Source organism: Zonotrichia albicollis, chromosome 16 (assembly GCF_047830755.1).
Source record: "Zonotrichia albicollis isolate bZonAlb1 chromosome 16, bZonAlb1.hap1, whole genome shotgun sequence".
In the NCBI taxonomy this organism is placed as follows: domain Eukaryota; kingdom Metazoa; phylum Chordata; class Aves; order Passeriformes; family Passerellidae; genus Zonotrichia; species Zonotrichia albicollis.
Window position 1 is genome coordinate 15,421,830 of NC_133834.1, and position 23,685 is coordinate 15,445,514.

The 23,685-nt window shown below is 50.2% G+C and overlaps 2 protein-coding genes across 5 annotated transcripts; one reads left to right on the forward strand and one right to left on the reverse strand.

Annotated features, from left to right (window-relative positions):
• Window positions 1-138: 138 nt before the first annotated feature.
• Window positions 139-15,102, forward strand: VRK3 (VRK serine/threonine kinase 3). Of its 4 annotated transcripts, none has more exons than XM_074552752.1 (12): window positions 139-323; window positions 398-723; window positions 2,169-2,221; window positions 4,522-4,588; window positions 5,285-5,369; window positions 5,829-5,931; window positions 6,275-6,367; window positions 6,553-6,685; window positions 7,370-7,490; window positions 7,736-7,794; window positions 8,357-8,506; window positions 14,801-15,102. In XM_074552752.1, the coding sequence occupies exons 1-11, from the start codon at window positions 205-207 to the stop codon at window positions 8,503-8,505; spliced, it is 1,308 nt and encodes a 435-aa protein (XP_074408853.1). In that variant the 5' UTR covers window positions 139-204; the 3' UTR covers window position 8,506; window positions 14,801-15,102. The 4 variants fall into 4 exon arrangements, with proteins under 4 accessions (XP_074408853.1, XP_074408851.1, XP_074408850.1 ...); XM_074552750.1 differs by lacking the exon at window positions 14,801-15,102 and adding an exon at window positions 12,001-13,605; XM_074552749.1 differs by lacking the exon at window positions 14,801-15,102 and adding an exon at window positions 9,062-9,361.
• Window positions 9,143-21,841, reverse strand: CCNF (cyclin F). Its single transcript, XM_074552748.1, has 17 exons — window positions 21,677-21,841; window positions 20,116-20,270; window positions 19,602-19,708; window positions 18,819-18,886; window positions 18,173-18,366; window positions 17,776-17,829; window positions 17,128-17,232; window positions 16,528-16,605; window positions 16,003-16,154; window positions 15,096-15,260; window positions 14,106-14,229; window positions 13,578-13,758; window positions 12,564-12,651; window positions 12,070-12,169; window positions 11,665-11,795; window positions 11,312-11,481; window positions 9,143-10,772 (listed from the first exon to the last, which is right to left on the reverse strand). The coding sequence occupies exons 1-17, from the start codon at window positions 21,687-21,689 to the stop codon at window positions 10,375-10,377; spliced, it is 2,283 nt and encodes a 760-aa protein (XP_074408849.1). The 5' UTR covers window positions 21,690-21,841; the 3' UTR covers window positions 9,143-10,374.
• Window positions 21,842-23,685: the final 1,844 nt, after the last annotated feature.

Genomic DNA, 23,685 nt, shown 5'->3' on the forward strand with positions numbered 1-23,685 from the left:
GGTGTTCCCTCAGAAGCCCGCATGCCCCTCAGATCCCTGGTGTTCCCTCACGACCCCCGTATCCCCTCAGATCCCGACGTCCCCTCAGGCCCCTATCCTCCATCTCAGCCCCGCTGTCCCGCCAGGCCGAGGCGCGGCCCAGGGGGCGCCTGCGCCGTGGCCGTGGCGGGGCGGCGGGCGGGCCCGGGCTGCTCCGGCGGGGCCATGCCGGGCAGGAGGGTGCGCGGGCGGCGCGGGACGGGGGCAGGGACACGGACACGGATACAGACAGGGACACAGACCCCGGAGCGGCCGCGGGCGGAGCTGTCCGGCGGCTCCCTTAGGTGCTGGGGGCGGCGGGAGCGGGGCGGTGGAAGCGGGGCGGCGGACGGGCTCTGACGCTGTCCGTGTCCCGCAGGCCCGGCCCGTTCTGCCCGCAGTGCGGGCTCGCCGTGGAACCCACGTTCCGCTTCTGCCCGGCCTGCGGCGGGAGGCTGCCCGCGCCGCCCGAGGAGCGCACCGAGCCCGCAGCGCCGGCCCCGAGCCCGCCGCCAGTCCCCAGCCCCGCCGCCTCCTCCTCCCCGCGGGCGTCCGCGGCCCGGCTGGGGCCCCGCTCGCCCCGCAAGCCCCGGGCCGGCCCGGCCGTGCCGCTCCCGGCGGACACGGTGCTGACGGACCAGGGAGGGCGGCTGTGGAAGCTGGTGCGGCTGCTGGAACAGGGCGGCTGTGGGCTGCTGTACGAAGGTACCATGGGGCCCGCGGCGGGCAGAGGGCGCCGGGAGGCGAGGGGCGCGGGGTCACCGGCTCTGGCTTCGGCGGCAGCTGCCGGGACATCCCGAAACCCCCAGAGGCCGCGACGTGGGTGACACCGTGGTGTCCGCCGGGCTGGCGGTGACCCGCAGGCTTGCAGGATCCGTCATTCATACAATAATGTCAGCTGGAAGACACCCACAAGTACCCGGGAGTCCAGCCCCTGGCCCTGCACAGACACCCCAACAATCCCACCCTGGGCATCCCTGTCCAAGCTCTCCTGGAGCTCTGGCAGCCCCGGGGCTGTGCCCATTCCCTGGGGAGCCTGGGCAGTGCCAGCACCCTCTGGGGGAAGAACCTTTCCTGATCTCCAACCTAAAGCTCCCCTGACACAGCTCCAGCCGTTCCTCACTGGGCATCTGCCTGTCAGCCACTCTGCCATCAGCATAATATCAAGCCGAGGCCACACTGCTCTTTTATTATAAAATGTCCATTGTTGGGGCCACACTTCCTCTTTCTCTTTTATTTGCCACACTTCCTCTTTGTCTTTTATTTGCTGGCACTGTACAGGAGTTCCTGTGCTATAAGTAGTATCAATACCCACTAAATGTCAATTCTCACTGTGTTTTGGGGCCAAAGAAAGCAACCACACCACATAAGCTGCTTCTCAGCCATTTAATGCTGAAAGTGCTGATCTTTTCAGTCTAGTTGTAAACTTCCACAGGGGAGTTTTTGATCTTCTTCTCTCATTAATTTGGAAGCTGTCCAGGAGGAATTTTTTCCATTACCGAGTTTTGCCTGATGTTTGCTTTACTTTCTTTTTCACTATTCAAGCTCTTGCATAACAAAGTCTAAGCATCCATCTGTTTTTAAAAAAAATGTGATAAAAATCAATAGTGGAGGGTGCTCTTATAGAAGTAGGTTTTAGGTGATGAGTAGCAGGTAACCTGTGGATAGCACTTGGTCTAAGGGCACAAGAACTGCCCTGAGCCAAGTCATGGGTGCAAATGCTTTTGAAGAAGGGAAGCCACATACAACTCTAACATCCATACAGAGCAGAGAGACTTGGCATCCCTTACAGACTTGTCAAACCATGGAGTGAGCTGGAGGGAGTGCTCAGCAAATGAATTTGGGGATGCCTTTGAGATTCTACTAATGATCTATCCTTCACATACTCCTCAAAGCCCCCCATACTGTAGCCCTGCCCAGATGCTTCTGGGACTTAAGCAGAACTGCACTGCATGTCAGGGTGCTGAGCTCCTGGAGCAAGGTAAGAATTATTTTGTAGTGATCTGGGAAGGCGCTGTCACAGAGGTTGCTTTGCAAAGCTCAAGGGAAAGAAGCAGAGGCTGAGTTAATCCAGCTGCACAGGCTGCATTTAATGATGCACAACCTCTTTTCCATGCTCCTGTAACCACATCTGTTCCATCCTTCCACAGCGCAGTCAGCATCTGGAACCTGTCCTCAAAAGCAAAGCTACTCCCTCAAACTTGTGAGTTTTGATCTGTTTGGGTAAGGAATAGTGCATAGAGTACTGTGTCCTGACCTGTTTGGCTGAGGGTATCTGAGAAATTGGGAGAGAGTGGTCAGAGAGGCCCCTGCTAAATTAGAAGATGGATCTAATCTCCTGAGGGTGTTGTGCTGGGATTTCAGTTGGCTTTTCTGCTAAAGGTGTGAAGAAAATGGATATGAGGATTAAAAAAAACCCTGAAGCCTTAATAACAGAAGGCTGCTGCTTTGATTGACCAGGCTCAGGAACCTGCAGAACTGAGCTTGGTGGTGTGAGGTGGAGATCTTGATTAGGGAATGTCAGACTGTCTTAGTTTGGAAAGACAGGTGCCTGCTAAGGAAAGCAGGAGCCTACCCTGAAATGGAGAATGTAAACCCCCTCCCTCCAAATTGCTATAAATTTTAAATAAAGGGGCTCTCAGGCAAAAAATATGGGAGCAGGGAATAACAGTTCTTTACTAGGGAAGAAAATAAAAGGGTAGAATAAACAATGCAGTACACTAGAACAACACTGACAGAGTCAGAACCCAACCTGACACCCTGTGGGTCAGGGTGTTGGCAGCAGTCCCATTGGAATTGTGGCTCAGCCCTCCTGCAGTGTCAGGGGTGGTTCTGCTGGAGCAGGGGGATCTGTAGAGAAGGATGTGTTCTTTCTCTGAAGATCCAGGGGAAGAAGAGGCAGCTGCTGTTCCCCTGGGGAATCCAGTGGAGAAGCCGTGCTGGTGTCTCAAAAACCTCTGGATTATATCTGGGTAGGAATGCTTGGCTCCTCCCTCTGGGCTCACATCTCCCAGTGGGATGCTGCAGCTCTTATCAGCCATGCAGGGACATTCAGTAGCTGTTATCAGTAGGTGTCTCCCCGGAGGGAGGAGTGGCTGGGGAAGAGATAAGAACACTGCCCACTTAACAGGAGATAGCTGCCATACAGATGGCAAATAGAATACAATTTGCTTGACAATCCAGGACACAGACCAGGGGAAACTGCAGAGGTTGGAATTTGGTGGTGTGCTGGGTTTGTGTGAGAGCCACCATGGAGACACTATGTAAAGCCAGAGCACACTTTGAAATCAAATAGGAATTATAGTTGGAGTTCCAAACCAGCTTTCCAGGTACTTGTCAATATCTTGGGCTCTCCAGAAATGTGTTGTTTCCAGTAACATCTGTTATGTCATGGAAATTCAGTAGATTGATTTTCAGTAGCTCACGAATCAGAGCTGAAAGACTGTTTTCTTGTCTACTGTGGCTCTTGGGGGTTGCTGGTTTGTAGGAGGGCCAGTGCTGACTGATGGCTCTGTGGGGCTCTTGCATGCACTTGGAAAATCCCTCTGCCTTTTGTCAGAGGAGAGATGTAAGAGGGTGGAGAGGGAATACAGTGTGGATGAGAAAAATCTGCTAAGTGCCACAAAACTAGAACCAGTTGGTGGTAAACTGTAATCATTTCTGTAGGCAACTCTCCCAACTTCTCTGTGTTTCGTTTGGCTGCTTGGTGGTCTGCTGAGCACTGTGGAGTGTGATATGGCACATGAGAGCCTTTTGGCTCTGGGGTTTGATGACCCACATGGGCTCACAGGCAAGATGCAGAGTGAAAACCCTCTGGGACATACCTGTGCTGTCTGCAGCTGCTGTTCCTCCAGCTTTGATACCACTTTTGTATCAAACCAGGTAGAATATAACTTTCTGCCCTGCAGGATAGCAGCTGTCCTGAGTTATGAGTAGACATGTGTGTTGTGTGTAGGCAAACACAGACATTCTGAGTGGGGACTGTGTGCAGTTGTGCAAGTTGTGAGGTAACTTGATGACAGCAATACCTCAAATGTTACTAATACCGACTTTCCTGTCTCACTTTCTGACTGCTAGAATAAATGTTACAGCTCTCTGTAGAGACTTGTGTGTTTGTAGAAATGCTCTCATCCCTGCTGTGGCTGAGAAGGTCACCTCTGGCTCCTGCTAACACAACAGCTGTGGGACCACAGCTCTCTCCATGCTGTGCCTGGGCTGCACTGCCTGGCTCTTGTTAACCCTCAGACAGCTGTAAATGGGCTGCTGGAAAGGCCCAGCCTGAGATGGCCCCTCTCCTAGTCTGTGCTGATACTCAGAGTTGATGTGTTTGTTAGGGGCAGCATTAAATAGGGAACCAAGACACCTGAGCTCTGCTCTCAGCTCTGTTAGTTGATCTTTGCTTTCTTTAAAATGAGTAGTTAAGGTCTTATAGCAATCTACCCAAGCTTTCCTTTCCAGCAGGATGTGTGTGGCTGAAGTAACACTCCTCCCTGTTCTCTTTAGGATGCCAAAGATGGGAGGATCTACAATGAACAGAATTTCTTCCAGCGAGCTGCAAAGGCAGGCACAGGTTGGTGCTTTTTGTGAGGGCAAGGACTAAGGATAACTGGCATTTCCCTCTCATCAGTTATGTGAATCTCTTGGAAGGCCAGAGCAGGGTAAAATAATCCCCTGCTTGGTTAGTGCCAGAGTGCTGAGGAGTTTGGTCAATGCCAGCTCTGCAGCAGTCTGTGTGCTGTAGGACAGTGCAGTATGAGCACAGCTTTCTTGTGCTCCTCACTCTGTCTTGATGTGTCTGGGAGCTGCCCAGCCCTGCAGCCTGGCTCACCTTGGCTCACCCTCCTGTCCCTCTTCCATGGGTGGTTCTGTCAGCAGCTCTCTGGTATCAACTCCATTCATCCCAAAACTTGAGCAAGAACAAAGCTGTCCAGAGAATGTAGGCAAGGGGGATGGAAGATTTTATGTCAAATCTACACTTCTGGCAGAAGTGTAAAAATCTGCTTGTCCCTCATCCTCTCTCCCTCTCCCCTCTCCTTGTTTTCCCCAGCCCTGTAGCAATCCCATGCCACAGCCTGCTCTGGTATTCCCAGAATCTTCCCTGCTCCATTCTTGCACACATGAGACTGGAATTCTGGGGACAGAGTCAGGATGAGAGGCCACTGTCAGCTCTCCAGGGCAGAGCAGACCTTCAGAGGAGGAGCATCACTAACTCCTTCCTCCTGGAGCTCCTCAGCAGCATCTGCTGCACTGTCCTCTTCTCTTGTAGTGGAGAAGTGGAAGAAGTGGCATTCCGTGCCTCTGCTGGGCATCCCCAACTGTGTTGGCTTTGGACTGCATGCAGACAGCTACAGGTGAGGTGACTGAGCTCTTGGGCTGTCTGAGCATCTCTGGCTTTCCCTCTCCTGTGCTTGCTCTCCACTAATTCTTTTGTCATTGCCCCTTGGGCTCATGGCCTTGTGTACTGCTCCTATCATGTCTTAAATGGTTTGCCTCTCATTGCTTTGTTTCCTTCAGTCCTTGTGTTGCTGGTGAAGTTACTGCTTTTGCTGCTGCTGCCCTTCAGAGCAGAGGACACCTTATTTTGGTCCTTGACACTTAAACAAAAGGGAGATTCAGGCTGTGTGTCTGCAACACACAATGAGCACACCTGTCTCCTTTATAAAAGTTTTCTCTTATCAAAAGTCAAGGAAGTGTTTGCCCAGGTCAGCTTGGAGTTGAAGTGGGGTCCAGTGGATCACTTGGCAAGTGTTTGTTGCAGGGCCTCCAAACCAGGTAGGTACTGCAACGTGCAAAGCCCTTTTCTCCTGCAGGTTTTTGGTGTTCTCTGATTTGGGGCGATCTCTTCAGTCGGTCCTGAGCGATGGCCTGCACCTGCTGAGGGAGAAGGCAGCTTTTCAGATTGCAGTTCGTGTGGTATGTGGAGAACCAATCCTTCCCAAGGAACTTTTTCAGAAAGGACTTCTAACTTCCTTCTGGATCTTCCAGAGGTGTTTTAAAGCTGGTCCAGGGGCTTGGGTGAGATCTCTAAACCTGCTGTAAACTTCAGTAGCATCTTTTGAGCACAGTGTCACCTTGAAGGAATTTGGGATAAGAAGAATGAGAAAAACCTGACCTTTGAACTTGAAGGCTGTGAGATGTGGTGTTTTTAGTGCTCATCCACATGGCCACAGGGAGCTGGGGAAGGTCTAGCTCAGTGACAGCCAGGGTGCTGCAGGAGCCTGCATGGATCTGATATGCTCCCCCTGTTTATTCTCAGCTAGACTGCCTGGAGTACATTCATGAGAATGAGTATGTGCATGGGGACATCACTGCTGAGAACATCTATCTGAACCCAGCAGACCTCACACAGGTAGGGAGCAGGAGCAGTGCTGCCAGGAGAGGGCACTGGAGGTGGGATTGTGACTTGGGATAAGGCAGCCTCCAGGTCCCTGCCTTGGGCAGGGCAGCAGGGCAGGCTGGGCAGTGCTCAGGCAGGAGCTGTGGGGCAGCCTGGGGGCTGCTCTGCACTCAGGTGGGTGCTCTGTGCTGCTGCAGGTGACCCTGGCTGGCTACGGCTTCGCCTTCCGCTACTGCCCCGGGGGGAAGCACGTGGCTCTGCGCGAGGGCAGCAGGACCCCTCACGAGGGCACGCTGGAGTTCATCAGCCTGGACAGCCACAAGGGCACAGGTGGGCCTGGGTTTGGGACACGTGCTGGCACTGCTGCTTTCCAGGCATTCACATGCACCAGGAGCTGGGTTCCTCTTTGGGCTGTTCACTCCTGCCTCCTGATGGCTGCTGTGTTGGGATGTGCCAGGTCATGCAGTGATTGCAGCAGGGATGTTCCTGCTCCATCTGGAGCTTTGGCTGCTGCAGGTGTGTGGGGAATAGAGAACAGGGCCCTTTGTTCTGGCTTAGCAGGGATCTTTTTCAAGCCAGACAGGATCCCTGCCCAAAACAGATTTGCAGCAGGCTGTGCTCCGACCTTGAAGCAATGAGAGCTGGAAAGGCATTTAAATCATAGAATCACATTTGTTGGAAAATACGGTTAAGATCATTGAGTCCAGCTGTAAACCCAGCACCACCAAGGTCACCACTAACCCAAGTTTCCAATTGCCACATATACATGACTTCTAAATCCCTCCAGGGATGGAGACTCCACACTATCATTCTGTCCTTCTCCTGGTTGGGATGTGACTGCTCTTTCACAGTGTTCAGGAAGTCTTCCTCCAGATGCTGGGAGGTGATTCCTGAACTATGTTAGCGGGCTCCCAGGAGTACTGATACCCCAGAGCAAATCCTCATGAAACTCCTGAATTTCTTTACTTCTGCCCCTTCATGAGTGATGTGTGAATGTCTCATGTTTCCCATCAGGACCATCTCGACGGAGTGACTTGGAATCTCTGGGCTACTGTCTTCTGAAATGGCTCTGTGGCACTTTGCCTTGGTCTGATGAGCTGGACAAAGTAAAAGCTGTGATGGAACAGAAAGAAAGGTAGGAGAAATCATCTATTCTTCTGGGAAATGCTCAGCAGAAAGCAGTGAGGGGGGTTTGTGACTGAAATCCCCAGGTACACTGTTGGGATGTGGCAAATCCCACAGCCAAGGCTGAGCCTGGCCCCAGGGTGTTTGGTGAACCCCAGATTCTGCTTCATCCAGAACATGGCCAGCTGAATTCAGCCTTTTGGGATTTTTTTTGTCAAAGCCAGGTGCCTACTCCATTGCCTCTCCTTCTGACAGGTACAGAAAGGATGTGAGATGCCTTCTCCAGCTGTGCTTCAGGCAGAGATCCATTCCAGGTATGGGCTTGCTCTCAGTGGCAATGGGACTCAGGAATGAAGGACTGACTGTACCTGAAGGCAGAACTTTCTCTGTGCTGGGGTGGTGGTTCAGAATGGCTTCCAGTGGTGATGGTGACCAAGCATTTCATAAACTGTCAGGCAGGCTGGGAACAAATCCCTTGTTTTCTCTACGGAAGAATGAGGGCTGCTTTCCATGACCTGTTTTAATGAACCTTGCTGAAGGGAGAGCTGTGCTGGTGGGCTTAGAAATTAAATACCTGGGGCTAGAGGACACTTCCCCATCCTATTTTGTTGGCCAGAGAAGCTGTGGCTGTCCCATGCCTGGAAAGTGTTCAAGAGGGAGAAGATGGACTTCATAGTCCCTTCCAACCCAAACTAGTTGGTGATTCTATTTTATGGTATAATTTGGTGATTCTTTGAGCTTTGCATTAGCCTTGGCTTGGTTTTCCTGTCTGCAGCTGCCTGGGGGGGTGGGTGAGCTGGCTGCAGGACAAGCAGCCTGGAATGGCCATTTGGCAGCTGGGGTTTGTGGCTGCTCCCACCAAGCCTTTCCTTGCAGATGCCCTGCAGAACTACCTGGAGCAGGTGCTGGCCCTGCAGTACGAGGACAGGCCTGACTACGCGGCCTTGCGGCAGCTCCTGAGGCAGCCACTGGAAAAGATGAGAGCTTCGGCCTACGACTGTGTGGATGTGCCAGTGGTGCCCTGAGGTGAGTGCTGGCACCTCCTGGTGTGCCAGGTGAGGGCAGAGCAGGCTGGGCTGTGACATCTCTGCAGCTGAAACCAAGCTGCTCCTCCTGACAGGGCATTCCCCATTGATACCGAGCCAGTGCTGCACAAAGCCAGGCTTAGCCTGCGTTTCCTCACGTTTTTCTGGAAACACTTGCCCAGGAAGGAATACAACAAGGGTTAATAAAGCAAATGCTGAAGGAGCTGCAGGGCTGTGGAGGTGATAACAAAATGCAGACTCAGGCCATCTGGCAATTTTTTGTATATATCTGAAGCTCTGGGCTGTAGTTTTTGCTTTTCTCTCTCAGAAAGCAGCTTGTAGCTCTGGTTTTAGTGCCCACCTGCTATTTTAGCCATGAGGCACCTCAGAGTGAGGCTTGATACAGAGCCAGATCTGATTTTAGTGTAAGGCTGCACCAGCCAAGGCTCTGCATCCAGCAGCAGGAGCACAGAGTCAGCTCTTCACCTAATTTCCTCCTCCTGGGAAGGAATTTAAACTGATTCATCTTCCCCTTTTCTGCTTTTATTTTTTTCAGATCAAGGAAGAGTTCAGAGCTTTTTGCAGTGAGGCCTTTCCCAAATATATTTTCACTTTTACCAGTTTTTAGAATGAGAGGTTTTTGTGTTTTCTTCTCCTGTTAATGTGACCCAGTGCTGAAGTTTGAGCTGCTGCTGTACCAAATTAATGTGAAGAGACTCCTGCATGGCAGATCAGGGGAAGCAGCAGCTGGAGAACTGCAGTGAAGCCACCATGAGCCAGGAAACTAAATCAGGGATTTTCTCTTTTGAATGAGAGTGGAAGTACATGGTTTTGTAATAAACTTTGAGGACAACTACCCAAGGCTGCTCTTGTTTATTTGGAAGATTCAAGGCCTCTCTGGAGCTGCTGTTGGGTTGTGAGGGTGATTTGAGCCCTGTGCTCCTTGTGAGATTTATGTAAATAGCCTTCAGGCAGTGCCACTGCAACCTGACCATCAGGACTCAGCTCAGAGCTAAACCCTGACCTCATCTCAGCAGTTCTGCAGGCCTCAGGCCAGGGAATGAGGGGAAGGAAGACCAGGATCCATCTCTACTAACAAAACAATTTTATAAAAAACCAGTCAATAAACACTCACTACACTGTGTGTAGCTGAACTGTTGCCAATGCCACAGTAAATTGGCAGTCCTGGAGTCCAGTTCCAGTGTTAGCTTCAGTGACATCTTTTTGAAGTCTTGTACCTTAGTATTCCAATTCCTATGTGTTAAGGCACAGAAGGATTTTTCAGGTGAAGAAAACATGGCAACAAGAGAAGAGGCAAATGGAGTTTAAACCATGTGAGAGGTAGGTGAGAGAGCAGCTCAGACCTGCAGTGAGCCTTCATTTACCTCTGGGGTTTTTCAATAAAAACCTTGTGTCAGTGCAGCAAATGCCATAGACAAGAAGAGGGGAGCTGAAGGAGACCTGGACAGAGTAAAAAAGGCAGCACAACCTCAAAATAGGTCTTTCAAGTGGAAGATTCAAGCATAGTGTTACATTCAGAAACTTGAGAACCAATGTCAATTCATTTCATTCATAGTGCCAGGCCTCAGAGAAAGCAAGGGACAGGACAGTTCTTTTCTATCGCTAAGAGGGATGATAAAACTGGGCTATGAATTTCACAGAGAGAGCAGAACCTTAGCAGAGGATCAGGCAATAGGGGATACATAAAAAGGCAGCTGTGAATGGAGGAAATAGCCCAGCTGTACAAGACAGACAAGGTTGAAGGGAAGTTATTTTGGAGGTATTTACAATTATTCACTATCATCCCTGTATGACTGCAACAGAAATACGGTTTCTAGAAATCCCGGTAAAGTTAAAAGCATGAAGAAATCAGAGGCTTAAGAAGGCCAAGTTCAGCCTTTCTTCAGTGTGTTCTGCCATGTTTTTTCTCTTGACTTGCCTCCTGTGCAGGTAATGGGGCTGGCACGGCTCCTTGCTCGTGGAGTTGCCGTGGGGCAGTGCTGAGGTAGGTTTGGGAGGGGCTCCAGGGCTGCCTTCAACAGAAGATGTAGGACTGGCAGTGTTGACAGAAGAGTAGCCCGAGCTCCCCTCTGGGTTGGGATTCCTTGGGGTCAGATATGCCCCTGGCAGCTCCCCCTGCCTGTGGGGTGCCCCAGAGCCATCCCATTCCCCAGGCAGGCTGTCCTCGTCACTGGAGTCCTGGCCACAGTGCTCTGCAGGGTCCAGGTACAGCACTGTCACATCCAGGATCCCACTGGGGCTGGTCACTGCAGGATGGGAAGAGAGAAACCTTAGTTTGTGCCCATCCAGAGCCAGCAGGCACTCAGCACAGAGTCAAGCAGCAAAAAGCCAGGCAAGAGTCAGCCTTCTGTCTGCCTACACCTGGAGGGCAGGGCACCAAGCTCACCCTCTATTCACACAGCATCTTTTCTTCCCTCAGACTATTTGAGCAGGTACTAAGAGCTGTTAGAAAATGAGCAGCCAGGCCCAGGGTCAGCAAAACCCAACAGCTAATTAGTGTTTCTAAGACAGTGGCTCATTCATCACATTTGGTGCACTGCAAACAGCCTGACTCTGAAACTCTGAGCAAATACAAACCCCCTCCTCACGTTCTGAAGCAGTGCAGACAAAGAACAGATAAGATACCTCTGAGAGAGTCTAACAAGTATAACCATGGGGGAAGAGTTTTTCCAGCTGGTCTTCAGCTGAAAGTTGAGGCATCTGGTGCCTGAGAAACAGTTTTAAGCGAAAATGAAAAGACAGGTTTAATCCTCTTGGCTGCTTTTTATAAGAATAAACTGCTCACCATCTCCTTCTCGCTCTCCTTCACTTTCCTGATCACCTTCATAACCAGAGCAGGAATCTAAACTCCAGTCAAGGAAGTTGTCCAGCAGGCTTTCTTCCTGGGAGGACAGCTCTGCTGTGGGTGTAGTCACAAAGCTGCCTCTGTCATCCTGAATGCTGTCTTCCCTCCTCCTGTAGCAAAACACCCCAGAAATCAGATGTCAAAATCCAAGTCTTTCCCAGCTCTTTTAATAGGTATGTCAAGATGGTGACAGGAAAATGGATTGTATTTAGGAATGAAACCTCAGGGTACCAGAGAGGAGGAAAGGCTCTGGCTGATCTTCAGAGCTGCTGACAGCCATGAGTTATACTCACCTTTTAGCTCTCTTTCCAGAAGGAGAGCTGAGGAAAGTCTGAATTTCCACTACATTCCTGTGCAAGGGACTGGGCTCTGGGTCCTTCTGTTTCACACCCAACAATGAGCAGAGCTGGCTGTAACTCATAACCTAAAATATTAAATAAATAAATAGATTTTAAAAAGTCAAAGCACCTGTAAGAATTAGACCATGAGATTCTTACAAGAACTAAATAACCAGAGGGACACTATTTATTTTCTAGGAGAAATCTATCCCAGTGAGTTCTTCCCACAGGCACTCAAACATCAGTTAAGAGTCCCTGCAACTCAATTTTAAATTCTCACTTTATTCACAGAGCCTGCCATGGGACAGCAGCTCTGCTCTGGGTGTCAGCCAGCAGCAGATGCAGCCACAGCTCACCCACCTGTTCTTTGCCAATTTCTTCATAGCGCTCATCTTCAAATCGCTGTTTGACTGCCATGAGGGACACCTGCCTGTAATCCTTTGGGACATCATCGTGGAAGCTGGAAAGAAAGATTGAAACCCCTATCTTACAATGGATTTTGTGAAACAATATTAAGAAAACCTGCCAAGTTAGATAATTTTCCTCTGTCACTCAGTGCTGTGCTAAGGGAGTTGGTGTTTCAGAAGCTTCATCAGGACACCTGGTGGCTTCTAAGCATGTGAGCATCTAATTCCTTTTCTGTCCCTGTTTTCTGTGACCCAGGGCCAGACCAGCTGGCAGAAACAGAAGAGCTGTCCCTGAACTGAACCTCAGTGCCTTGTGACAGGGGAGCAAGGCAGCCAACCAAAGGCCCTTCCTTCACTGGGGAGGGCTGACTGTACAGGTGCAGCACATTTGCCAGAGCTGCAATCCAAGTACTCCTGTGTCCCCTCAAAGAGTCCCAAAACAATTACCACTTTTGGTGGAGGCTCAGCACGCAGGGCAAGAGGTCTTCTTGAGAGAAACCAGTGCACTCAGACAGCTGGCTGGTCCAGGAGTGTGCTGGAGAAGAGAGTACATATTCAGATATTGAATTACATATTCATGAAGTGTAGTAGTTCTGTAGTGAGTCAGCTTATTTTCTTTAATAGGTTAAGGATCGTGATATTTGCAAGCTTAAATCTGTCCATAGTTTGTTCAAGTTCACAGCTGGCTTTAAGGACAGGTTTATCTGCCAAACTGATGTTAGACCTAACAGCAGAAATCTTCAGGCTCATTTAAATCAAAGCCTGCATAGTCTGATGCTAATGCTCTAGTTCATCACTGCTAGTAAGAGGTAAAATAGACTCAGAGAATTCATGGAATGGTTTGGGTTAGAAGGGACTTCAAAGCCCATCTCATTCCACTCCCTGCCATGGCAGGGACACCTCCCACTATCCCAGCTTGCTCCAAACCTTGTCTGACCTGGCCCTGGACACTTCCAGGGATCCAGGGGCAGCCACAGCTGCTCTGGGCACCCTGTGCCAGGGCCTGACCACCCTCCCAGGGAACAATTCCTTCCCAATATCCCATCCATCCCTGCCCTCTGGCAGTGGGAAGCCACTTCCCCTTGTCCTGTCTCTCTAGGCCCTTGCAAATAGACTCTTGTCCATGTCTCCTGTCAGCTCCATTCAGGTACTGGAAGGCCACAATTAGGTCACCCTGAAGCTTTTCTTCTCCAGGCTGAACAATCCCAATTCTCCCAGCCTTTCCTCATAGCAGAGCTGTTCCAGCCCTCTAATCATCCGGGTTGCCCAATACAGCCAAACAGGCTGAACTCAGCTCTTCATTTTGACTTCTTACACCTGTCCCCCTCTTCTCCACCCCTCTGTCCACCTCCCCCAGCCAAGTGATTGGGACATCTTGCCTAAAGACAAACTAACACCCAAAAAATCTCCCTAGAAAGAGAAGGCAGACTGGCAGTGTGTGCTTGAGGTAAGATGGGTTACCTTGCCCGTGCAGGATCTTGGCCAGCAGCAGAGCAGCAGCAGCCAGCCGGGCTGGGGAGTACACACTGAGGCTCGTGTTCAGGAGGGACAGCTCACAGATGAAGCTGTAAAGGTGAAGAGTTCTTCTCTCCAGTGAGACAATGCTTGACAGAACTTCTTTGTAGTCCAAAATGGTGGGCATCTAGTGCAGAAAGGAAAACAGAGGTTGGAAATACAAGACCAGCACAAAGTGTTTAGAACAGCTGCTTCCAGGTGCTGGATTTTGTTTGTTTGGGGCTTTTTTGTTTAACTACTACACTGACATTGATGCATTCTCCAGTGATAGAATAAATGGCCTCTTAAAACTGAAGTTTTAATCTCTACAGAAGGCATAGGGTACTGTATCAGCATGCTCTGAGACATGCACAGGTTCCACAGTTGATGGAGAACTCTGACTTAAACCCCAACTCATGAGATAGGAACTGCTACAGCCTGCCTTGAACAGCAACTCAAGGGCAGGGAAATATTCCATCCACTTTCCAAACTCACCCTTATCTTTCCTTCTAAGGCAGAAATGATCTCGCCCATCATTCTGACCAGCTCTTCATATTTGTAGGAGTTGTCTGTCAGCCACACAGCTTCCCGTATCGTCAGCATCTCTTTGCTGATGAAACTGCAATGTTAAATATTAAGTTAGCCCCAGCAGAAAGGGGATTTGTGCACTTACAGCAGATAACTGCACCCACAATGACCAGAGTTAAACAACTTCACAAGGTACCTTCCCAGGTAGACCAGCAAAGAATTGCAGCTCTTTATTTCACCTGTAAGATGGAACCACCTACTAGAACATTCCTAATTTGGACTGTTCTTCCTATTACAGAAGAAATTCTTTGCAGTAAGAGTGGTGAGGCCCTGGCACAGGGTGCCCAGAGCAGCTGTGGCTGCCCCTGGATCCCTGGAAGTGTCCAAGGCCAGGTTGGACAGGGCTTGGAAGCATCCTGGGATGGTGGAAGCTGTCCCTGCCCATGGCAGGGGTGGGATGAGATGATCTTTAAGATCTTTTCTAACCCAATCCTGTCTGTGATTCTCTGATCCTAATTCTTCATCTATGAAGCCTCTCCTAGGTTAAGATGCAAGATATTAAGGAGATTACCACAGAAGGATAATCTTCCACCACACCATGCAGTTCATCTGAGTGTGCACAGGCTCAACTATGGAACGCTGTTGCTTTTATTCCTTTCCAGCTTTCTCATGCCAGTATGGTGTCAAAGACTCCAGCTGCTGATGGAATGCATTTAGAGCAATCCACAACTTATGACCATGTGTTTAAATAAGAAAAAAACCTTCAAGAAGCTACGTTTTTTGCCTCATTTACAGAGTCTATGTTTGTATATAAACACAGTTAAACAGCAGTCAAAGCAGAGGAAAGTCAAAGAGCCTTTCCAGTATTACAAGCAAGGAATGGGGAAGAAGTTTGAGGTGCAGGAAAGCATTTGGAAGATCATTATGACCACCTCTGCTCAGCAGCCAGAACCTCACCGTGTGCAAATGACCATGCAGGCTATTCCCAAAAGCTGGAGCCGAGCACGAGGCACAGGTCTCAGCGTCAAGTAACGGTCCACACATCCCACTGTCATGTGCAGGCACAGGCTAGAAAAGTCCTTCATGGTAGCCACTTCCACCAGCCAATCCACCAGGATATACCTAGGACAGCAAGAGAGACTTAAGGAAGAACTTGGGAAGTGGTGTCCCACACTGTGACATCCAGCTGGAGAATGAGCCAGGCCAAGCAGAGCAGTGACAAACAAATGTTCCTGAGATGCCTCCCAAGAGAAGAGCCAACTCCCTGCAGTGGGGTTGTGGCTGTGGTGGATCCTCCTGCAGCCCTCCTGGCAAACCTGCCTGCTCCATCCCCTCCCTGCACACCAGCACACACAGTGGAGGAGTTGGAGATGTGTGTGTGGTCACAGGGCCATGACCCCATTGCCATCACAGGGCCACACTGGGACACCCATGTGGCTGCAATGCTGCCGTGCATGGTTTTGTATTTTAGGAAAGCAATGCCAGCAAGGGGAAGTGGTGGAACTGCCCTACATGTGAGAGAGCAACTGGAATGTATCAAGGTCTGCCCAGGGAAGGATCCAGAACTCATCCCTAAGGATTAAGGGGCAGGCTAACACGGGTGACACTGCTGCAAGTGTTTATTCAGGAAAAGGGAGTCAATAGGACTTTGGACAAGGCCTGAAGTGACAGAACAAGGGAGAATGGCTTCACATTGACAGATGGCAGGGCTAGATGGGATACTAGGAAGAAATTCTTCCCTGTGAGGGCCATGAGACCCTGGCACAGGTTCTCTAGAGACACTGTAGAAGGATTGTAGATATATACAGGGAAATAGGGAATAGTTTTTGTTGTGGGGGTCTCACTTCTGGATCCAAGTTCCTACCTCATTATTTCATTCATTCCTTTCTGCACAGTGAAGATGCTTTGCTTGTTGATAGGAAGGGAAGCTTGAAAGATTTGAGAAACCATTTCCCTGGAAGATTTTGCTTCTAATCCTAGTTGGTTTCCATTCCCACAAGCTTTGGCTAAAGCTATCTGTAGTAGAGAGAACACAAAAGAAAGTATGTTTATTTTACCAAATGCAAACTAAGGCAGCAGAGGATGGTCCTCTATTTTTCCTGCTGAAAACACTGAACATGGCAAACTACTTGAAAGTAGTTCTTAGTTTGGTTTAAATGTTGAGCACACAGATTATTTGGGGCCAGTCTTTTAAGTCCATCAAAAGATGCATCTTTACTCCATTCTGCCACCAGTGTGCTGCAATTTCTCAAAGAAGAGATACAGACATGCACATAAAGACAATACTCAGCAATGCTGGTCCTGCTTCTAAAAAGAGAAATTTAAACCTACAATGGCAACACAGACAGGACCTAATAAAGACTGCAGCTCTGAGAAAGCTCAGTCTTACCTGTGCTTCCCAGCAGCCCTTGGCTGCGTAGTCCCGTAGCTTCCTGAGACTTTGGAGGTACCTGCCAGGATCCGACATCTACAGAGAGGAACACAGACAGATGTAAAACCCCACAGCCTTTACACAACAAACAGAAGGGCTGGAGCACCAGTATCCAGAGAAAAACACTGCCTGGAGGTACTATTATTTCAGCAACAAGTCTGTTTCTTATCATGACACCACTGTTTTTAAGAACCTTTTTTCAGGCCTCACAGGAAATGAGAGCAGTCACTCAGGATTCCAAGGGGGCAGCTTTGGCAGATTTATTAAAGACAAGGCAGGAGCCTCCTGCTCCTGTTCCCCAGAGCCCTGGGATCACTGGCCAGCAGTGCTCAGGCCTTCAGCAGAGTTGGAATAAACTTCTGTGGCACCTTGGCTACAACTGCTCATACCCTCATTTCAGACACCAGAGCTCATTTCAGGAGTTCTTAGCACTCTTCGTCTTTATGAAGAAGGTAAGCTCTGAGGAACAGCAATTGCTTTCTGAGGACATTCCTTGCACATAACAGAGATCCAGAAGTTAGTGTAAAAGTTGTTTGGAGACAAAAAATGACTACTTACAGCAGCTTTTCTGTTGTTTTCCCAAAGGAGGTAGGAGCTGATTAAACAACCCTGTTTTGAAGATTCTTCAAGCATTTCAAGGGATTCTTTCTTTTTTCCTTCATCCTAAAAACAAAAGACATATATTGGTATTCCTTCTGTCCAGACAAGTGGCTGCCTCAACACTTCAGAAGCTACAGAACACTGTGCTAAAGCTACAGAGCAGAATCCATCCCTTGGGAATGCCCTTCAGCCTCTGAGGAATGCTCCCCCATCCACTCAGTGCTGCCATTTGCAGATGCAGGCTCTGAGAGCAGTTAGTGCTTTTCCTCAGCCAGACAAATGCTTTTTGGCTTGCTTGCCACTGAAGGCTTTTTATTTTATTTTTTGTTTTACAAGGCATTACAACTGGAAGGCTTCCTTTGAGACCTGAACATACTGCAAGCCCATGATTAAGCCAAAATTAATTTCACCATTTGTACAATTCAATAAAGTAAGTTAATAATGTTCCTTTAAGCAACCAGTAAATTAAACTCATGAGAACAGAAACTCCTGGGACCCTTGAGGAGTAAAAGAGCATCTGGCTGATTTATGTTTTTAATCAAGGTAAACAACATTAGCATCACCAGAAAAAAACCCAAATCCAAACCCATCAGAAATACTGCTCACCTCAAAGAAATTCAAAACCTTTGCCAAGCTGTGGAGAATAGATCCTTTCTGAGCCTGAAGAAAGCATCAAAATAAAGCATTGTTAGACCACAGCAATTTTTGCTAGTAATTTCAGACTACAGTTTTGGTTTATCTTTCAATCATTCTTCCCCCTTGCTTTTCTCTATGTTTTGTTATCCCTGAGATAACACTGAACCTCTCCAAAGAGACAGTACAGGCCTCCAGCACTCATGATCTATCATGTGCAGTTTTGCAATAAAGTCAATAAATGACTGAGCTACAGTTGTTGAGGCAACAAGAGCACAGGAGGCTCCTCGGGGAAACAAAAGTATTCTTTCCAAAATAACAAGAAGCAGTTACTGAGCAGGGTAAAGCCAGGGGCAGAGAGAAACCTGACCTTGTCAAGCTGACACTCTGCCTTGAGACTCTCGAAGACCACAGCCTTACAGCAGCTGCCAGAGAAGGACCAGGGGGGACGGATGAAGAGCCAGATAAAGGGGACTGCACACACATTCAGGTGCTCTGCCAAGCTGAAGTAGTGAGATGCCTTTATTCCGTTCACTTCTGCACGCCCGTGGCCTGTGATGGACACTGAAGCAGAGAGAAATCAGGAATCAAGTGGAGTTTGTTCACAATGCCTGCCTGACATTCAGTCAGGCCAAGACAGACAAGAGGAAACAAACAGGAAAAGGTCGAACTGTCTCTGTCATTTAGAGCCTTAGAAACCATGGAGGTTGCTAAAGAAGAAAAATCTTAACTACAGTCAGGCTTTAGGAACACATAACGTGAGTTGGGGGGTTCATTCTGCAAATACCAACTGCCTTGCCAGGACCCTGTGTCAGGAGGTTCCTCCTGTCACTAGTCAGGCCCTTTTGATACATTTCTCCCACTGCCAAAGTAGCTGAGTTTCACCACAAGTTTGCAGAGGAGAACTCCTAACCCTGAATTCCCAGTGGCAGCTTTGTGGCCAGTGCCTAAGCAGAGCAATGTAAAATTCCTCATGCCACATTCCCCAAAGCCCCAGGACAAGCTCCCACACTTACAGCCTTCGTTGTACAGGTACGCCAAGCTCAGCTTCACAGCAGCTTCAAAGTTCCCACTTTCAGCAGCCCTGAAAGGCAAACAGAAAAGGCACTGGAGGTTAAAATCCTTCCTAGCACCAGAATCCACAGTTTGGTCCTTGTGCCCTCAAGGACATGCACAAAACATCGAGCCCTTGTGCTCCTCCCTCCCAAAGTGATGTGCACATACTGGTCTGCCTCAAAAAGAAGTGACACTCAGAAGCAAAACCATGATCGTGGCATTTAAATGTGTTAAAGAAATCTCTGACACTAATGGATCCCCTTCAAATCAGATGAATAAAAAGATGCTCCCCATCTTTTTGAAGCAGATTTATTGTTACCCTCTCAAACTTTGTTACTGAAATTCACCTGTTTTTCAATACACTGGTTTGCACAAGGAGGAACCAAATCAACTTAGACTTAGAAATAGGATTATTCTCTGGAGCCCCTGATCTCACTTGTTCATTCACAGGGGAACACCACAAAGAGGTTTTAGGGAATGTGTTATGTTCCAATCTGGAATATTAATGACTCTGAAGAGAAATAACTTTGGTATATGCAATAGGGCCTGCTCTAGTTAAAGAGAGAGCAGTGACCAGCAGCAGCTCAGACCTGAAACCAACTTTTTTTCATTGCCAAAGCAAATATTTCCCCTCTTTGTACAACTCAGATCCCCCAGTTACACTGAGGACTGATTGGAACAGTTAATCTTCCTTCAAACATCATCTTCTAAAAGGCCAGACAACTTTGATGTTTAAAACTTACCTTTCAAACATCCTCAGATGGTTTGGAGATGGCCACAGGTCTTGGAAACTTGCATGTGCCCAAACACTGGAATGATTATCCACAAGGTATTTAAGATGTGAGTGCACCTGCATGGAGGGAACACAGAATAATGATTACCAAAATAAAAGGACCAACAGAAAAACAGGTCTTTGCAATCTTCTTTTAGAGAAGTAACTAACTGATCACAAGTTATGTTTAACTTGCTGCCTGCCTGATAACCAGTAAGGCAAGAGATGCCAAACCAAACCTATTTATTCAGCCACAATAATCTGGCAAGACAATTTCCACAGAAAAGGTACAAAAAGCAGTCAAATACTGCTTTTTGAGCAGTGAGAAGTGAAACTGTCCCTGGGATAGCAAAAATCTCAACCCTGCAGGCACTCTTTGGGTTGTTCAGGTTGTGTGACATGAGAAGCCTGCTGTGTGTGCAGCCCAGGCTCCTGGAGGCAGAGCTGAGCCCTGAGCCTGGCACAGGGGAAGCTGCAGCACTTACAGCTCTGACAGAGAGGATGTCTGCAGCAGGGAGGCCCTTCAGGATGTGAAACAGAACATCCTCGGGGAGGTTCAAGAACGTCAGGACTCGAGGCCGTTTTATTATCCTTCGCTTTGAAGGGAAAGAAAAGCATCTGGAACACCTACAGTGAACCACTGGAAAAGAAAAACACAGGACACCTCAGTTAGTGATAGAACAGCACAAGGAAAAAAGGTACTATGCAGTAGTACACACATACACAGGTGTTCACTTGAGCACCTCTTCACTGCAGCACAGGACACTGCAAACACATTAACCAGGCATATACAGCTCATGCCTCATAATGCCACAAGACTAAAGTACAGAGCAGAAAAGCCTTGTTTAAATTGGTTAATGAAGCCAAGAGACTCAGAAGGGGTGGCTCAAGCTCAAGTGCTCTTCAACAAGAACCCCTCTGAGCCCTGACTCCTATGACCATGTGTAGTGGTGACAAAGAGTTCAGCTGTCCCTGTTCAGTAGTAACAAATAGTTTAACTGTCACTACTGTCACTTCGTCTACCTCCCCCAAGCCCCAGCTTTTCCTTCTCAACTGACAGCAGTCCCTGGAACACAACCAGAGATATTAAGACAACCAAACCTACTCAAGCCTATCTTTCCAAGCAGTTGCTGCCAGGAATATTAATGGAAGATCCATTGCCTATATCTTCTGGAGTATTATTTCAAGGCAATATTTATACACACACACGGACATATTTATGAATACAAAATGTATTATCCTCAGCAGTATTATTGCCATGAAAATGAAATGGACACCCAAACTGGGATGCCAGTTCAGCCCATAGGACCATCCAAATGGGGACCAGGGGGTACATGAGCAACTCAGTGAAAACTCCATTTCTACAGACAGGAAATGGCACAGGTTCATTTCCAATATGTTGCTTCACAAAACCAGAGTGGTTTAGGCTGCAAGAGAACTCTGGGGGTCACCCACTTCAACCGTCCGGCCAAGCGGGGCACGACCACATCCAGGTGGATTGAAAAACTCCAAGGATGTGGATCCCACAATCGCTCTGGGCAATCAAGTACCATCGTTCAGCCACCCATACAGTAAAAAACCACTTTCTCTTACTTTTGAATGGAGTTTCCTGCACAGTCCTGCGCACCGTGCAAACTCACAGACGCCCGAGAGGTTTTCCCACGCGCAATACACATCCTGACCCCTCGGCTTTGGGGCCAGGCGCGCTCAGGCACAGCCGCCAGGCACAGCCACGGCCCCGGGTCACAGCAGGGCTGAGGCACGGCCCCGGCGGGGGCACAGCACGGACAGAGCCGAGCCGAGCCGGGCCGGACCGAGCCGCACCGCCCCCGCCGCGTTTGAATTTGGGCGCGCAGCCGCCGGCCCGACCCCTCACCCGCTGCCGGTCCCGGCGGTCCCTCAGCCCGGCCTCAGGGTATCCCGTTATCCCCCGCCCTCAGACCTCCTGAGGAGGCGCCCGGCAGGCAGAGCCCGCTCTGGAGCCGCCCCTCAGAGCAGGAGGACCCGCTGCAAACAGGCAGCACCCGCGGGCAGATCCGCACTCACCGCCCGCCTTCATCGCGGCGCGCCCGCGGGGATTGCACGGACGGACAGAGCGCCCTGCCCGGCTCCGAGAGAGCGGCACGGCCGTAGGAGGGACCGGAGCGCCGGGGGCGGGCGGGGAGCGCGGGGCTGACACGCCCCGCTCGTAGCGCGGGCGCGCCCAGTGAGCGCCGGGAGCGGCTGGAGCCCCGCCCACCAGGCCCGCCCGCCGCGCCACCGCCCCGCCCACCGCCCGCGCGCACTTGTTTTAAACACAGCAGACTCTGTCATTGGCCAGGATACCGATGGAGGCGGGGCCGGACCGCCCCTCGCGCTGTGATTGGTCGGCGAGGATGCGAATTCGAATTGGAGCAGTTGGCGGTTCAAACCTGCGGCGCAGCGGCGCATGCGCGCGGACACGGCGCCGCCTGCCGTGTGTCGCCATTCAGTGAAGCGGGGGCGCAGCGCTTCCCCTCACGGTGTAGCCGCCATGTTTCCGCGGTCGCGTTATCCCCGGCCGGCGGCGGGTGTGGGGCACAGCGGTGGCCCCGGCTTTCCGACGGGCCAGCAGTCTCTTCTCCTGTCTCGGCTCCAGCCGGCAGCAGCCGTCCCTGCTGGTGCTTTGTCGCTCACAGTCACCTTTGCTTAGCCGAGGCTGCCTGACCAAGGGAGCTGGTGAGGGGAGCAGTGGGGGCTTATTGCTGCCTGATGAATGATCTCCACCTTGAACATTCACTGAGGGTGTTCATGCTGGAGCTAAAGCATTGGGGAGGTTGTTGCATGTCCCAGCCTGCGCTGGGGGTGACAGCAGCCCAGGCTGGGACATGTTGTCACTCCCAGAGCCTTCTCTGCTGTACAGCAGCTCCACAGAGAAGGCTCTGGAGGTCACAACTATCCTTTACCAGCCCTGTGTTCTGGGTCCAAGGTGGGAGATGCTGAGGTGGGAAGGGCATTGCCAGCAGGTCAGGGACAGGGTCCTGCCCATCTGCTCAGCCCTGGTGAGGCTCATCTGGAATGCTGTGTCCAGTTCTGGGCTCCTCAGAACAGGATGGGCATAAAGCTCCTGGAGTGGGTATAGAGTCATAGAATGAAGGGGACTGGAAGGACCATCTGGTTCCATTCCCTGCCATGGGTAGGGATGCTTTCCACTATCCCAGGTTGTTCCAACCTCTGTCCAACCTGAACTTGAATACTGGGAGAGGTGGGGTGGCCACAGCTTCTCTGGGCAACCTGTGCCAGGACTTACCTCCCTGACAGCCAAGAATTTCTTCCTAATAATCTAACCCTATCAGAGTGAAGCCATCTCTTCTTCTCTCTTTCCAGGCCTGTATCCCAAGTCCCTCTCCACTTCTCTTGAAGGCTGTTTAAATACTGGCAGGGGCTCCATGGTCTACCTGGAGCCTTCTCCAGGCTGAACACTCCCAGCTCTTCCAGCCTGGCTGCAGAGCAAGAGGGTTCCAGCTCTTGCAGCATCTCCGTTGCCTCCTCTGGGGAGGGAAGGTGATGAAGGGACTGGAGCAGCTCCCTGACAAGGAAAGGCTGAGGGAGCTGGGGCTGTTGGGCCTCAAGAGGACACACAGGTGAGAGTGGCCCTCATCTGTATCTGTCAGTATCTGCAGGGAGAGGTCAGAGCATAAGACCAGCATCTGCTCTGTGGGGCCCAGCACAAGAGGCAATAGGCCAAAAGTAAAATACAGGATATTCCACCTGAACATGAGAAAGAACTTTTCTGTGAATGTGGCTGAGCACTGAAGAGACTTCCCAGAGAGGGGGTGGACTCTCCCTCAGTGGAAATAATCAAAACCCACCTGGCCACAGCCCTGTGTCATGGGACCCTGCTTGAGCAGGGAAGTGGGACCATTTGATCCACTGGGGTCTTTTCCAGCCTGAACCGTTCTGTGATTCCTGCAGGGGGAGGGAGCCGGGGGCTGCCTGGACAGAGTCTGTTTCTGATGTCCTGAGCTGCAACCTTGCCCCATCTCTCCCCAGCACACCCCTGTTCCTGACCATGTGTGGGGGTGAGGGGGAATTAG